Here is an 18099-nt window from a genome sequence, read left to right on the forward strand (position 1 = left end):
TTTCACATTTTGTTTTCAAAATCTTTTTATTTTACTTGCATTATAACCTCTTTCTTTTATAATAAGTTTTTTGTGTTTAGACATGTTGTCTTTGACCAATTTGGATGTATCTATGTGCCAAACTTGAATTTCCCATTTACTTTGTATACATTTACTGGCATTGGCACATTTTTTTAGGTGTCAGTCATGTCTCAGGTAAATACATCTTGTTGTAAAATGAAACCAGTGGGTCTGCAAACAATATAGTGTCCATTTTAGCCTCAAGGAAGTGTAAAGCACTGCTAATATACCCATCCTACAAATCCTTTGGTCCAAGCACACAACTGTTTCAAGCTGATAAGATTTAAAGTGTCTGAAAAGAAACAATCAACACAGAGAAACTCGTACGTCTGACTTAAAGAGATTAAATGATAAAAGGACGCTGCTAGTTTCCCATTTCCATCAGCTCTCATTACATCATAATGTAGGGCAGCTGGGTCACATTTCTCGCACAGTATGCAGATCATTACCAAACAAAAGTGAACAGGTATTGATGAAATCGATTTCCAAAAGATCATGTTTCCTTATTACGGTGTGAAGCGCAGTTCTCTACCAGTTTCATTTTACAAAATGGTGTTATCTAAATAGAAGGTCACTTAGACTCTGATCGTGTTGCTAGCAGGTTCAGTGATAAAGTAAAACGTATGCTTTTATTCATAATGGATAATCAGCCTTTGCTTGACCCACTTCTATGGAGTCAAAATACAAGTAAATTACAGTAAATACTAGTGTTTTTAACCAAATTATAGTAAAGGGCATGGTACTGTATGTTTTATAGTACTTGCCACTTTTTGTCAAAGCAGCTTAACATAGAAGTTATAGAAGATTGAAACTGTGTCAGTTTAGTTTTCAGAGTTGAATATCAGTTTAGTGCAGTTTAATGTGGTTTAAAATTCACTGCTGCAAGTCCAAACACTAAAGAGCAAACCCATTGATGCGCATCTCCACAAGTTTCAAACAAAGCAAGCCATTGACAAGGTACAAAACTTTACCAATTGACAAAAGTGAAGGAAAATAAAACCTCGAGAGAAACCAGGATCAGTTGTGCACGACCGATTCTCCTCTGGCCAAACTTCTTGTGCAGAGCTGCAGTCTAGGTGCTGGAAGCTGGAAAACAATTAGGTATTTGGTCGCTTGTTTGCATTTATAGTTAGATTATGTGCAAGAACTACTTCATGTAATTTACTGTAGAATGTATCAAAAACACTGTAGTACCTACTACCATATACTATAGCAGGGGTCACCAATCCTGGTCCTTGAGGGCCGGTGTCCCTGCAGGGTTTAGCTCCATCTTGCCTCAACACACCTGCCTGGATGTTTCAAGTATACCTAGTTAGACCTTGATTAGCTTGTTCAGGTATGTTTGATTAGGGTTGGAGCTAAAATCTGCTGGACACCGGCCCTCCAGGAACAAGTTTGGTGACAACTGTACTATAGTATATGTAGGCGATACACTATTCTGATTAAAGGTTAATCTTGTGTATTATAGTCTCATTTTTCCAATATCCCAAACTTAGGCCTACAATCTATCTGTTTTTTATATGGCAGCATTACATATAACATTAATATCTTGTTCAAATATATAATCTAAACCGAAGGGCTTTCTTTCTATTTTAAGCTTTTGTCTGGGCATTTCTGAACAGTCTTATTGTTGTTTGTTTAACACGGTGAACTTGAATAAGAATCTTGTGCTCATCAAATTGAATTTACCGTGTATGATATTTCATAAGCGCATGAGGACAGATGATCCGGCAGGGATCCGAGCTCTACGAGCGATAATGTTTCTACTGAGGTTTTGCAATATTAAGGAAGATGATAAACAAAGCCACGTGTTGGAAAGCGCCGTCCAGAGGGGGCGGGGCCAGGAAAACTTCCGGATTCTCCTCCTGACAATATAAATACAGCTGCGCACTTTTATCATCAGAGACGCGTTCAGACACAGCGGGATTTAATATTGCGGCGAGAAAAGCACTTAAACCGCTTCTCAAGTTTAACATTAGTTGGTTTTCTTTCGTTGTCGCTCGTTTTCGGTTCTTGACAATGCCGTTTCTTGGACAAGACTGGCGGTCTCCTGGTCAAAGCTGGGTAAAAACAGAGGACGGCTGGAAAAAAACGACGAAAGATGACAACGAGACGAATAACAATGTTTTGGAGAGGAAGAGGTCGGTGTTTAATCTGCATTTCAAGTCTTTGTCATGATATCCTCCGTTGACCAACACTGAGAGCATCATCAAACAAATGGCGTAGTTTACTGCAGGTCGACGCGAGATCTGCGTCAAATCCAAAAACAGACATTTCTAATATAATTATTGACAGCAGATTCACTTTACAGTCGTGAGATGTTTGTTGCTTAATATTTGTTCAATAACATTTTTTCAAATGCGTTTATATTATATATAGTATTTATTTGATTACGTATTACGTTATTTAGCTTGATAATCCATGAAGTGTCATATTAAGTGTTATTTAAGTGTCACCAGTAATTTGCTGAACCAAACATGCATACGTCTACGTAAATTTGTATATAAATATCTATCTTTATAGATGGTGATGCAGCACTGCAGTAAATAGCTAGCTGTGGTAAACACAAAATGCCTTTGTGTTTGCTCATCATCTTTTAATCACCTTGCTATTAATAGTGACCATAGGACAGGTCAGATCCTGGAACTATATACTGTTTCTAGAACGGTTGCTGTAAATGCAGACGAGAAATGACTACATTTGCATATCAATTACTTGCATAATTGACCTTTAACATGATATTAAACGAAAAGCACTTGTCTTTGTTTTCAGCTACTGCAAGGAAGAGCATGACAAAGAGAATTTGATCCTCAGCATTAATTATGATGTGGCTGCAAAGAAGCGAAAGAAGGACTTGCTGAACAACAACACAAAAATTCCATGTAAGTGTCGTCAGCGTGTCTCATGACTTTTTAAGATGTGAGGTGTCTACTAGTGTAAAAACTTAACTGACTGCTTTGTTTCAGATTTTTATAAAGACAAATGGATTTATGTCCATAAAGGGAGCACCAAAGAGGTAAGATCTGTTAATGATTTCCTCATGGGTTGTAGTGTGAACAAACAGTCCACTAACTCCTCTTTGATCATTTCTCACAGCGTCATGGATATTGTACTCTGGGAGAAGCATTCAATCGCTTGGACTTCTGCAGTGCCATCAAGGACACCAGGCGATTTAATTATGTCGTAAGGGTGAGTTTCCACTGTCTGTTTATAGCTAGGTGAATGGTGACTTTAGCCAGGCTTAGCGTATGAAGAAGGAAGGGTTAGGTCCTGTGCTCAGGGTATCTGCTACTGTTTTCATTCTTATCATCACACACCAGACAAGAGGGCCTCGGGGGCTGTTTCATAGCAGATGCACATATGTCTCTGTGTGCATTTTTGCAGTGTTTCTAGTTATGGAAATATGAGTGTAACTGAGTGTAGATGATCACAGCAAAGTTGAGCGGTGATAAATATAAATATTGTACTTTGTGACCTGGTAATTCAATTAAAATGGGTGAGAAAACAAATGATAAGAAAGCAACGCTATCATCAGATACTGTTTATAGTTCAACTCTTCACATTTACTCAAATATGAACTCTATAGTCTGAACTGAAGAAATTAACTTAAGGAAAATTGCATATGAAAGAACAGGGAGTCCTATTTAGCTATCTCCACAATTAATGCTATTTTAATGGTATCATAAATTTCACACTTTGATTTGATTAGATTTAGTTTTGATTAGTTTCTGTATCTATTCGATTAGTATTTCATTAAGACATTATATATATATATATATATATATATATATATATATATATATATATATATATATATATATATATATATATATATATATATATATATTTAAATTGGATTGCTGGTTGCTGAAATCTTATACTAAACTATAATAACGAACTACACATTTCTATTAAAAAAAAAAATCACACCCACACATTTGTTTGATTACTTTTACTTCTTCTTGGACCAAAAAAAAAGGTAAAAAAAAAAAAAAAAAAGAATCCCTAACATGCACAGAGCACATAGTACAATCTGTACACATAGTACATTTCTTTCATCCCTTGTTCAGTTAATTCATGACAATTTGCATTTGTATAATGTTATTGTTATTAGCAGTATTATTTACTAAATGCATATTTATATTTGCTTTAATAAAAACAAGTTTAGATTTGTCCACCTGTCGGGTTTTGGAGACGTATGTGTCACTATTTGGGGCATAAGAATAAGACACGTGTTTGGAAATCACTTCATTATTAATGTTCATTTATTAATTTGCTGAAAATTACAAGTGAATTTCGAAATATTTATACCGAAACATAAAAAAGCACCTAGTACATCTGTAATATGCAGAATTAGCTCATGTTGGCACAACTTGCTATGGACAATACGTTTTGTTTTGTTTTTGTAAGTGAACCAACTCGAAATATAGTGACATCTACAGGAGGATAAGTGAAGTACAAAGAGTATTCACATCCTCTCAAGGGGAACTTTCACAAAACAAAACATATTATTCTGAAGAATGTTGGAAACTAGCAGCTGTTGACATCCATATTTTTTTCCTACTGTGGAATTCAATAGCTGCTGCTTTCCAACATTCTTCAAAATATCTTATTTTGTGCACTACAGAAGAAAGAAACTTAAACCTGTTTGGAACAAGTTAAGGATGAGTAAATGATGAGAGAATTTACATTTTTGGGTGAACTATGACTAAGTAAAGCAAGCACAAAGAATCATTTGCAGGATTTACACTATTATTATTATTATTATTATTATTATTTTAACTCAGCCCTAGTGTTTAACTGCACTTCAGTAAATTTTCCTTTTACAACTCCCGTAATTAGCAAAAACAGTATCATTGTAGCCTGATTTTGTAAACTCACACCTGTAGTAAATGGGAGCCTTTGAACTAAAGTTGGTCATCTATGCGTTGGTTTAGGGTCACTAATGACTGAATGTTCCTCTTGGTTGACTTGTTCCATTGATGAAAGCAAAGGCCAAGAGCAGAAAAACACTGGTCAGTGTGACGGCGAGGTCACTTACACAAAATGTCCTAGCAGACAGCTGAGCTTGAGAAAGCATATGAAACCAGAACGGAAAGTCAAATGACTTCGATGGCCATTAACTCCCCCTCAAAGCCCTTCTCTCTAACTGTCTGCATTGTGACCCTGAATTCTGATCCGATCACTTGATTCCACTGTGCTATAGAGTCAGCTATGACAAGCTTAAGGTGCTGGAGAAATTGGGTCATGAATCCTTGCGTTCACTTAAGGTAAACACAGGATCAGGATCAAGATGTTTACTTGGGACTTTTGTACTTCGGTCACTGAAGTTAACTTGAGTGCTTCAAGCGTTCATCCCTTTTTTTTCTCGAAATTTCCAAGTGCTGTTGAGACACCGTAGTGTCAGGTTTATCTTACAGTTTGTCTCTTGCTTGTCTGGCCTTGTGCTGGTGTTGCGTTGGAGCTCAGTTACAGAGATCGGGTTCAGTAGGGATGGAAAACCAGACCTATATGAGACTACATATGACCAAAAAAAGACTACTCGTAAATCTGGTAATCTCATAGCATGTCAAATCCCTGTAACCAATCAGTATGACTTTGTCTTTAATAATGAGCTTCTAACCCATATGAGAAAACACTAGTAATTTATAGGAAAGGCTATGTTTTTTTTTTTTTAATCATACTTTAGTAAGGTGTATTATACAATAGTATTTACAACACTTGTTAATGTATATAACAGCATACTGTTGTATTAGTTAAAGTGAACCGATAAACTAATAAACACTGTAATATACATAAGTATTTGCTTCAGTAAATTGTGGTGAATTGTTGTATTATACACCCTATAGTTGTGGAAAAGTACAGGACTGGGTCATTTGTTTATATTACTACAGTTGTTGTGTTACCATAGTAACTACAGAATTACAACAGCAGATTAATTCAAATAGATTACTATAGTATGGTAATACACTGTAGTATTTACTAGGACTGTACAACATATTGTTTCGGCATTAATATCGCACTGTGATCATTCGCAATAGTCACATCACAGGACATACGCAATGTTGAATTTATAATTTATCATTTGCTTATGTTTGAGGCCTGTTACTGTATAATGATTTTTAAAACATTTAATAATAATAATTCCTTTTTATATTGCGCTTTTTTCTGGACACTCAAAGCGCTTTACATATTTTTGGGGGGAATCTCCTCATCCACCACCGGTGTGCAGCATCCACCTGGATGACGCAATGGCAGCCATATTGCACCAGAGCGCACACCAGCTGATTGATGGAGAGGAGAGCGATTGATGAAGCCATTTATGATATTGGGAAGAGGCTATGATGGACAGAGGCCCAGAGAGCCGGGGTTGAATCCCTACTCTTTTTCAAAGGACATCCTGGGATTTTTTTATGACCACAGAGAGTCAGGACGTCAATTTAATGTCTCCTCTCAAACTGAGCAGTATAGACCTTTTTCTTGGCTGCTGCATGGAGGGCGCCATAGCGACCAGCGTCTTTCAGTAGAATGTTTAGATTTTCCATTTTAGATTTAAAACGGGTAATTTGCAATCCGCTAATGGGTTTCAACAGCGTTTTGTCACAATCAGTTTGCTAGTGGGACAGTACAGTAGGCTACGCGTGTGTGTCAAACATTATGGTGAATTACATTTTGTTTTGGTTTGTTATAAGTTTAAAAGAAAGAGGGAAACTGTTGACTTTAGCGATGATGAGGCTTCATTTAAACTGCACAGGATGCCATCTGACAACGAGGGGAAAATGCCTCACAGCAGTTGTTTTTCATCCTATTAGATCTTTCATTCATTAATTTTCTTGTCGGCTTATTCCCTTTATTAATCCGGGGTCACCACAGTGGAATGAACCGGCAACTTATCCAGCAAGTTTTTACGCAGCGGATGCCCTTCCAGCCGCAACCCATCTCTGGGAAACATCCACACACACACTCATACACTACGGACAATTTAGCCTACCCAATTCAACCTGTGCCACATGTCTTTGGACTGTGGGGGAAACCTGAGCACCCGGAGGAAACCCAAGCGAAGGCAGGGAGAACATGCAAACTCCACAGAAACACCATCCAAGCCAAGGTTCGAACCAGCGACCTTCTTGCTGTGAGGCGACAGCACTTCCTACTGCTCCACTGCCTCGCCTCCTATTAGATCACATTTTTAAAAATGATCAGTCCAGGAGGTGGCACTGATCAACAGCAGCATTAGTTCAAAGATGTTAAAAGCAGGAAAAATAGTTTTAAACTATCGTTTCAAAGCTGTCCAAATGTAATTGTTTATTTGCATCAGCTGCTGACTGGAAATTCTTAGCATTCTCCTTGCGCATACACGCAAAACATAAGTAATTTTGCTTTCTAAGAAATAAAGTCTATAGAGTCCCCATCAAGATACCGGGGCATGAGGACCCACACAGATAACAGGTTAAGCACCCCCTGCTGGTCTCACTAACACCACTTCTTGCAGCAACCTAGCTTTCCATGTGGTCCAGGTACTGACCAGACACAGCCCTGCTTAGCTTTAGTTGGTGACCATGTGAGAGTTGCAGAGAATTGTTGTTTGTAACTTCAATAATATGTATTGATTTAAATTATAATTTTTTTCTATTCAATTGTTGTACCTGAATACTCGGAAAAGGACAAAACACTGTATTTCAGCTTTTTTTTTTTTTTTTTTCTTTTACTCCTTCAGAATCACCCCAACCCCAATCAGTCTAAAATGATAAATTCTTTCCAAATGGAGATATTCAAGTCATCTGGTGAAATTGTTTTTATATCGCAATATATATCACAGAATAACTAAAAATCACAATCTTAGATTTTTCCAATATCATGCGTATTTACAATAAATTACTATGCTATGTGTTTTTTTTTTATATATGAGAATACAAATAGCATTTGAATGACATTGTTCTGGCAAAACATTACACCGATATAAATAACATCAGTAGATTATATAATTTCTAAATGTCAAAGGGTCGGATATTTAACGTAATTAATTTTAAAGGGCACCTATGATGAAAATCAACTTTTGTAAGCTGTTTGGACAGACCTGTGTAGATATAGTGTGTCCACGGTCATATTTCGATCATATAAAGAAAATAACTCTTTTTATTTTTTATTTATTTATTTATTTTTTTTACATTTTCAACGTTAAAATAGGATCCAAATCCCTCTCATTTTGAGGCCCACTGCGACAGTGGGCCGTTTTCCTGCTCACCGCATTGATTGACAGACACGTATTAACATGTCTCCGTAGTAACACGTATAATTATATCTACAAGACAGGATGTGCGGAATGCAACTGGGATTAACAGATCTGTTCAGCTCTCTGTGATCATCAATCTTCATCAATTATGCTCAAGAATGAGTTTTACATGTTTAAAATGTTTTTAAAACAGTGCATGTTGGAAATAAAAACAGCAAAATTGCTACGTAATTCATCATCACAGCTGCATAGATTCAGTACAATTTTAAAATAAGAGGCTTCAATCCTGGTTTGTGGACTTAAAGAGAATCAGCTTTAAAGGCACTGGCAACAAAAACAGCTATAACTGCTCAAATTTCCCAGATTTAAAAAGGTTTACTAAATAATCTGATGGGTGTTTTGAGCTGAAACATTACGATGTTACAAGCAACATTAAAGAAATGTTTTGTTTCTTCAAGTAGCCTTATCGTGAAGTTGTGCTGCTTCATATTTTTGCTGTGATGCAAAAATTTATTCAAGCTGTGATGCAGCTTTTTAATCTTAAAAGTGTTTCAAATAGCTAATTAGCATTTTAAAAATGTTTATAATGAAAAATTTATTGTTTCAAATATGTTGCAATTAATAATATATTGTATTGTTTTTATTTTTTATTTTATTAAATAATTACAAAACAATGTTTGATCATAATCACTGACTTAGATTTCCAAATTTGCCTGGAAATAGTTTTGAAAAAAGGAAATTGTATTAAAATAGAAAAACATAGTCAATTATTTACATTTTATTACTTTTAACTTATTTGTAACTCCTTTTTGTTTCACAAATTAAATCATTAACCATTTCAGTTTTCTTCAGTAATTATTAAAAAAAGATTTAGTCAGCAATAATAACATGAATAGAGCCTCCGTAAACCTAAATAAGAGACATTTATATTAAATGTTTAAAATCTTCCTAGCCCTAAACGTTAATCCTCCTAGCATCTGTCATCAGGGTCTTGCTGTGGAGGGTGTAGGGGGTATAACAATGCTCACATGCTGCTGGGTCGAGTGTGGGTCACTATTGCTCCATGATGCAAACAGTGCTGATATTACATGCCAGTCATGCCAAACTGACCACACAAATATCTGCTCTTGGCTGTCCTAACATCACAATATCAACCTCTGTTGTTGTCAAACTGATCGCATGCATTTATAACACAAGCTGAGTTATGGTAAAGTTACACACTCTTTGTTTTACAGTCAGTAAAGCATTTGAAGTAATGCTGCTTATCTGCTTGTGTCTGAACTTCAATAACAGACATAAGCCAGAGTGAATGTGTGAGGAGGGGGGAGAGAGAGAAAGAGAGCGTCCCAATTCTGAGCCCTTTGTTTTTGCCAAGGCTGAAGAGAGTGGAATATAACAGTCTGTAAGTAATGCTGGAACACACAGTCTCTCAGTCTGACCTCTCAAATTTATGTTTAACATTTCAGCTGCTGGAGCTCATCGCCAAGTCCCAACTGCCTTCTCTGAGTGGAGTGGCACAGAAAAACTACATGAACATTCTGGAAAGGGTTGTGCAGAAAGGTACGCTTTATTGTTGGTATCGCACATCTTCAGCACTTCATTTGGAGAACTAATAGACACCGTTAAACTCCAAGAATGTCAGCTTGCATTCCTGAGGCCCCATGAAAAGATTTTTCCCCCATTCTACTTCTCTATCAAGTTGTAGAATTATGCCAGATGTTTTTATAACTTTGTAAATGTTTCTAATGGAAATTATATATTTTTTTTATCACGCATTAAAATATGAATTGTAGGATTTGGAATCTTATGCACCATTGTACAATGGGGAAGATTCGGTACTGCACAAAATTTTGCAGTCAAAAAGGTTATCTAATTTGGCAACCAATGCTGACATATATAGAGCAAATGGATCCAAACTTAGTATTTACAGTTTGACCGTTGTTTATTTGTTTCTCACATTTTTTTTTTCCTTCCCTCCATTTTATCTTAATTTCTTTTTTTATTATTTTATTTCTTTATTTTATATTTGCTAAGCCTATTGTAACTCATTGTTTACATTATTTTGATGTAAAACAGATTAAAAATGTGCATAATGTATTGTATAGAAATGGTGCAGTGGGGCGGAGTGCTCTGTTGGACAAATGATAATTTGTCTCTGTTTTTTTAATTGCGAAATAGTTGTTTTATTTACCAAAATGTTAATAAAAAAATCTGAAAAAAAAAATTTGTGGTAATGATATAAACTAATTCTTTGCATATTTTTGTTTACATTTTAAAACAAACAATGATATTGAGTTAAAATGCAAGTAAATAAATAATTTATAAAATATTTACTTTCACACAATACTTTAAATATATAGCATTTAAAATTTGTAAAAGATTTGTTATTTGTTTGATGATGATGATGATGATGATAATAATAATAATAATAATAATAATAATTTTAATAATAATAATAAAAATACAAATTCATTATTTATAAAAAAATGTTTAGAAGTATTTGACCCTGGACCACAAATCCAGTCTTATGTTGCTTGGCATATATTTGTGGACATACGCAATAAAATACCTAGTATGAATCAAAGTTATAAAATTAAAGAAAATTGAAAACATTAGAAGGTTAGGTAAAGATCATCTTTCTTAAAGACATTTAGAAAGTTTAATTCCATAAATGTATGAAACTAAGTTTTTGACTCCATAATATGCATTGCTAAGAATTTATTTTGGACGACTTTAGAGAAGAATTTTATCAGTATTTTGATATTTGAATCTTTAAATTATCCCTCAAAATCTAACATCATTAGAATCATTATTTATTTAGCATTCAGATGCTGTAAAAATCCCAATTTGTAACTGAGAAACATTTAGAATTTAATAAAATAAAATATTTTAATTCTTGTAGAATTCATGTGAAATTTGGCTAATTTCATGACTCATAGTGTCGTGCATTAAATATGTTTTCATGATATTCTGCAAATTTGTCTCCATTTTCTTAGTACTTCATTCTTAATATTTACTCTGACATTTGTATTAAAATTGTGTTTTAGATTAGGCTCAAATCTGCCATAACAGAATATCTATTTATTCTGTTGTCCGAAATCTTTTGCAATAAAATACTTTTTAGTGAGATTGGTCAGCTTCTCAACAAAAATATGGCTTAATGGAGATTTATATAATTGTCTGCACCGAAACGACAACAACAACAACAAGCTTCACAGAGCAAACAAGAACCTCAGCTTTGTTGTAAATCAAAAGTCATCTCAGCTAAACAAAGGTGCAGGTTGTTTTAGGAAAGCAGATTGCTCACTTGTTGGCCACATTTACCTGGAGCTCTCTTCATTCCTCAGTTTACCATATAAATTAGTGTGCGACGTCTTAATCATAACAGAAAGGTATTTTGTTTTGATGTGTTATGAAAGCCTCTGGCATGGACATGAGGTCTCCAGTAACACACACCAGATCCTGTCAACACTGTTGAACCAATTATGTTGTGCGTCCTTGAACTTTATTTAACTAACTAAACGTTTGCACTCTTCCGCAGTTCTCGATGATCAGCAAAATGTCCGGCCGATTAAAGAACTTCTGCAGACACTGTATGCGTCTCTGTGCAGTCTGGTTCAGGACATGGGCAAGTCTGTGCTGGTGGGCAACATCAACATCTGGGTGCATCGCATGGAGAACATACTGCAGTGGCAGCAGCAGCTAGACAACATTCAGATCAACAGGGTGAGTGAGTCAGTAAGTGTTTATGAACCATAATGTAAAGTTCTGGTGTCATTTATTCCAGAATCCAAACCTGCTAGATTGACTTTTTATTATTCTTTTTTAAAGGAACAAATTTTTACAAATTTCCTAGAGTTAAACAGTTGAGTTTTACCATTTTTAAATACATTCAGCCAGTTATTTCACTCGATGGCCATCTTTGAAACACCTCTCGGGCAGTATGCTCAGCATTCTGTCTGAATGGGGAGACATCAAATTCTCCAAAAATGTTTGTCAAGCTTACGATTACATTGCATATTTTGAATCGCCAATAAACTACAACCATCTCATAAGTTTCATTTCTAAATGTCAGAATCAAACTAAATCTGCATATTTTCAGGTTGCTCGAGTTAATGTGCATGCACACTGAGTAGTTGCTGTCATGCGATGTGGGTTTGACATGACTGACTGTACCTCACATTCGTTTAATAAATATCACAAAACCTAAAAACGTTTGGTTTTAAATGTAGTTGGTTCATTTAAATAGACAGATTTAGTTTGCTCCAGTGGTGTAGTGGTTAGTGCGTCGACACATGCACTCCGGTGCTCACGGCGACCCGAGTTAGATTCCCACCTCGCAGTCTTATACTGATCCGTCCCCTCTCTCTGTACCCCATGCTTTCCTGTTAATACTCTCTACTGTCCTATACAATAAAGGTAAAAACCCCTAAAAATAATTATTATATAAAAAAAAGTACAGATTTCAAGCTTTTATTTGGATATTTTTCTTATGTCTGTCAAGCAAGAATTTGCTGGGATTCCAGTGTGTTTGTTGACCACATAAAGTGTTTTCAAAGCACACGTTCGGTCTAAGCTTTGCCCCCTGCGAAACATCAGTGTATATCGATCGATGGTTGTACTAGTAGGCGTGGCTTAATTCGCCATATTGACTGTTACATATTTTCCTTAAATTGAGCAAGATGCTAATGGTCTAATCTGATTGACATCTCTGTGATTTTTGTTTTCGCAGAATAAAGCCTGTAGGGCTTATGTAAAAGTCTTTATTCTGCAAAAACAACCACCAAGATTTAGACTATCAAAAATAGCTGAATGCAGGATAAACTAACCTGTGTATTTTTTTCAATATCAAGATGGCGCCAAACGACATCAAATAACAACCCTAGGCATATAAATAAGACAAGCATATAAATATGGATATGAATGTATTCACATAACAACATTATGTTTTAGTACCCAGATGAACTGGTGTTATTAGTATGAGGGGTTATTTCTGTTATAACATACTTTGGATTAGGGTTGACCAATCAGAATTAAGTATTCGAGAGAGCAGTGTAATAATCATGATAATCATGAAAAATGTTTGTACTTTTCATGATGTATGTGTGTATATTGTACTGTGAATATATTACATATGTGGATATTTGTAAAACTCTTTATATTTGCATAGTTTAGCAAACAAATCTCCTGAAATTGTTCAGATCCTAAATGTAAACCGAGACCTTCTGCTGTCATTTGTCCAGCCCAAAAACACAGGGATGACGTTGCTGGAACTGCCAGTGAGTTTACAGCTGAACATCATGCAGCGTCTCTCGGATGGACGAGATCTGGTCAGTCTGGGTCAAGTGTGTCCTGACCTGAGTATGTTGACAGAAGATCGGCTGCTGTGGAAAAAGCTCTGCCAGTATCACTTCACAGACAGACAGGTACATGATGGTGGCTTTTTAATTTGCAGTGTCACATTTTATCCAAAACTAGCTGTGCTATCTAATATCTGAAAGTATCTAATAGAATTTTGTTTTAATGAATGTGCATTTATTAATAGACATGCATAGTATACTGCAGGGATATTTAACCTCGCCCTTGAGGCAATTGTTCCGGCCCTCCAAATAGTGTGACCATCAAAAATAAATTTAGTTTAGTTGAAAAACAGCAGCTATAGTTATGAAGTGCTGTGCGTCGGTTCAATACAGCACGAGCTGCTGTTGAAGGCTGTGCAGAGCACGAGTCACTTGACATTAAACGAGTGGCGCAAGCAGCCAAAAACATTTAAATATGTTTGTAGAAAAGGCCTTTTTTTACAATGCACTGATATCGATAATAGGGATGTAAAGATCAGCCGATTTCACTATAGTCGCTTAAATTCGTCACTGAATTAATCTTAAAGGCTTCTCAACAACGCATTTCTGTTGCACGGAATGAAAATGCTGCAACTAAACACAGTTATGCCAACTGTGCACTAGTTCAAAGTTCCGAGCTTCTACACCAAGGCTAATACGCACGCACACTTCATTATCTAAAGCAGCGGGCATTTCACATATCGCATCTTTTCCATGCACATGTTTGTTTTTTCCAATATGTAAGAATATATGTTGATATGCATGCGCAAGTGGAGTGACGCACTCGCACCTTTCCAGGCGCGCCCAGTAGAAAACGTATGGCGCAATCTAAACAAAAGATGTGCTAGACAAATTATTAAAATGTATGTATGAACGCAGATGATAACAACACTTCATTTAAATACCTACCTAATATAAAGCTTAAATTTACATGAGATGTGATAACTGCGAAACCCTGATTGTTCTTCGGACTCTAATCGCACAACCAAAATCAATAGTTGTTGCATTTCGAATTGTTATGCAGTTTAAAACACAACAAATGAATGAGTTTAAATGTAGAAGAAGCCTACTTATGCGATGCACTTATTTTGATGTGCTTTGAAATACATTTGCCACATTGTACAATGCACTGATATTATGTAGTTTCAAAATACAACATATTATTAACATTTAAATGTAAAAAAAAAAGCCAACATAGGTGTCTTACGGAGCAAAAATACAACATAGGCTGTTGTGTAATCACTCGCATTGTAAGTCATATCTCTCCAGCCCTTCATTTGGGTTGCTTTTCATGAACTGGCTCCCATGATAAACTAATTGAATAGCCCTGGTATACTGCATTTGAGTGATGGGTGCGCACTAGAAATAATAATTCTTGTGCAGCTTCTTGTCTTTTTTTGTTTCCAAACGTTATAAGTGACAGAAATGACTGTATTAACATTATTTTAACCTTCTTTTAAAGGGGTCGTTCACTCAAAAATGATAATTTGCTTTATCACGTAATCACCAAATGCTTCGAAATCTTTTGAGCTTTTTCCCTCTTCCTAAACATAAAAGAAGATATTTTGAAAAATGTTGGTTTCCATTAGAAACTGACGTGCAAATTATGATATCAACAGATTATTATTCTTCTGTTCAACAGAAGAAAGAAGCTCCTAAAGTAAATTCAGCAGCTCAGAGCATGTTAACAAAAGCGCTAAATTTATTGGTCGACCACTTTTTAATGTGGCACATTAAACCAAAATAACGAGTCTTTATGTTTTTTAGTAAAAAGCCATTAATAATCAAAAATAAAAATAAGTGAAATTCGTAACTGGGTGCATGACCGTTAACTAGGAAACATCATATTGTTTACATAATTTTTTGTTCAGCCTCATGATTTGATATAAAGTTGCCATGTTTTTCACAGATCCGCAAGCGCCTCATGGTTTCAGATAAAGGGCAGTTGGAATGGAAAAAGATGTATTTTAAGCTGTGTCGGTGTTACCCTCACAAAGAGCAGTACAGCGACACATTACAGTTCTGCACACACTGCCACATCCTCTTCTGGAAGGTGAGCTTTTAGTTTATTTTTTGGTCACTGTCTATAGCCAATTTGTGGCACTAACAGAATTCTCCTTTTTTTCTCTCTTCAGGATACAGACCATCCTTGCACTGCCAATAACCCAGAGAGCTGTTGCAAAGCAGTGTCTCCACAGGGTTTCATCAACCTCTTCAAGTTTTAGCAGCGCTGCATTGCTGCCATGATGTACATAGTGTCAATAGTGCAAAGATTCCTGGATGACTTGAGGCAGGGAGAAGACTGCTTGCATTAAAAGCAGATGCCTGTGTTACGTGGAGGAGTTTGGAAACTGAATGTACTCAAATATGTACGACGAAAAACCAAAAAGCTGCGTTGGGGAAAACATGCTCTGTTTATTTAATAAGATTGTTTTATTTATTTATTTAGCATGGATCTTGTTTACTCTAAATTGAAAATTTGGAAAAAAGGAGTAATATGTGCATACAACAAAAAAACAAAAAATGCTGCCCTGGTCTCTTCTGTGAATGTAAAATAGGTTCGATATTTGTCAGCGCGAGCGATTTTTCTTTGTTTGAACTTCAGATAGCATATTGGTGCTTCAGCAAGTGCATGATATGGGAATGTTTACCAAAATGGCCTTAATACTGGTGTGCAATACTTTTCTAAGGAAGTCTCCTGTTTTTGTTTTTCACTTTTTTATACATTTGATATTTTCAGTGGTTTGCGATTTAAACATGCTTGGGTTTTTTTTTTAAAACACAATAAAAACAGAAGTATGTTAAAACAGTTCAAAAGCATAACTCATCCAACGTGCCTTATTCTCAGCGGTCAAAAACATATTTTAAAAGGTGTTTGAGATTCATTTGCAGATGGTTCTTTCTGAACAAAACATATGCAGAGAGGGGTCTGGATGCAGACCTGGTGCAGTGCAATCTGGGCTGCATCCAATGCTTTTTAATGGGCTCACCTAACCCTACCCATCACGGTGACGTCACTCACTCCATTGAGTGCATTGTGTCTGACATTGCATCGCTGAGTGATGCAATCTCAGCTTGCATCATAAAGGCTGCATCCAGATACTATTGCAAATGCATATGCATTCAGATTTATAAGGGAATTGACAAAAGAACTATGAATAATAGATGCATTTTACACTATTTAATTTTTTTATTTTACTAGTAATGTCTCTGCTTACTGTGTCATTTAGGGTAAACCACACATCTGACATAAAATACTAGATATAATATATCTGCAAATGAGTAAATATATACAGTTGAAGTCAGAATTCTAAAACCCCCAGAATTATTAACCCCTGTTTATTTTCCCCCAATTTCTGTTTAATGGAGAGCAGATTTTTTTCAACACATTTCTAAACATAAAAGTTTTAATAACTAATTTCTTATAACTGATTTATTTTATCATTTTACTCTTCTATACAGATTAAAGTGACATTTAAAGGTGTATTTAGTTTAATTAGGTTAACTAGGCTGGTTAGGGTTATTAGGCAAGTTATTGTACAGCGATGGTTTGTTCTGTAAACTATCGAAAAAATATATATATAGCCTTAAAGGGGCTAATAATTTTGACCTTAAAATGATGTTTAAAAAATTCAAAACTGCTTTTATTCTAGCTGAAATAAAACAAATAAGACTTTCTCCAGAAGAAAAAATATTATCAGACATACTGTCAAAATGTGCTTGCTCTGTTGGACATCATTTAGGAATTATTAAAAAAAATCACCTATTTAAAGGGGGCTAATAATTCTGACTTCAACTGGAGCATATGCCAGCATACAAAAACAAAAGTGCTGGTAATGAAATAAATCACATCTGTTGTCTTGCAGCATTTTTACTGCCATCTCGTGTAAAATGTGAGTTGAATATATCTGGTGATGGCTCTGGTAATGTTAAACTCTTGTAAACTCTACAATACTTCTTTGTAATTTTGGGATGTTGTATTTACTTGCAGCAATGCTGTGAATCACACAAAGCACTACATGATTGTGCACTAAAATGTGTCTGTACGTTAGATTGGTTTAATTGATGAGTTACACAATATTTCAACATTAAAATATGAAAATGTGTTCTCGTATGTGTCTTATATAAATCATTATAAAAATAATATCACAGGGTTGTCGAATGCTTGGTTGTGATTGGATGATTTTTTCTTAGGGCGTTTTCAACAAACGTGGCTTTAGGAAGGTCCTGATTGGATTACTGTACCATATATTTTAGGAAACATGTTTACTAAGGGTGTGGCTCAGTGGTTAGCACTATTGCCTCATGGCAAGAAGGTCACTGATTCGAGTCTCGGCTGTGTAAGTTGGCATTTCTGTGTGGAGTTTGCATGTTCTCCCTATGTTCGTGTGGGTTTCCTCCGGGTGCTCTGGTTTCCCCCACAGTCCAAACACATGTGCTAGTGTATGTGTGTGTGAATGAATGTGT

The 18099-nt window shown here is 35.6% G+C and overlaps 1 protein-coding gene across 1 annotated transcript; it reads left to right on the forward strand.

The window, feature by feature from the left end:
* Nucleotides 1-1962: 1962 nt before the first annotated feature.
* On the forward strand, nt 1963-16429 carry fbxo32 (F-box protein 32). The gene is given in 9 exon segments (NM_200917.1): nt 1963-2201; nt 2833-2942; nt 3027-3076; nt 3157-3249; nt 9760-9853; nt 11835-12019; nt 13537-13719; nt 15542-15685; nt 15768-16429. Coding segments are annotated over 9 exon segments (1071 nt in total). The 5' UTR covers nt 1963-2079; the 3' UTR covers nt 15858-16429.
* The last annotated feature ends 1670 nt before the right edge of the window (nt 16430-18099 follow it).

Source organism: Danio rerio, chromosome 16, assembly GCF_052040795.2.
Source record: "Danio rerio strain M-AB ecotype USA chromosome 16, GRCz13ab, whole genome shotgun sequence".
Taxonomy (NCBI): Eukaryota; Metazoa; Chordata; class Actinopteri; order Cypriniformes; family Danionidae; genus Danio; species Danio rerio.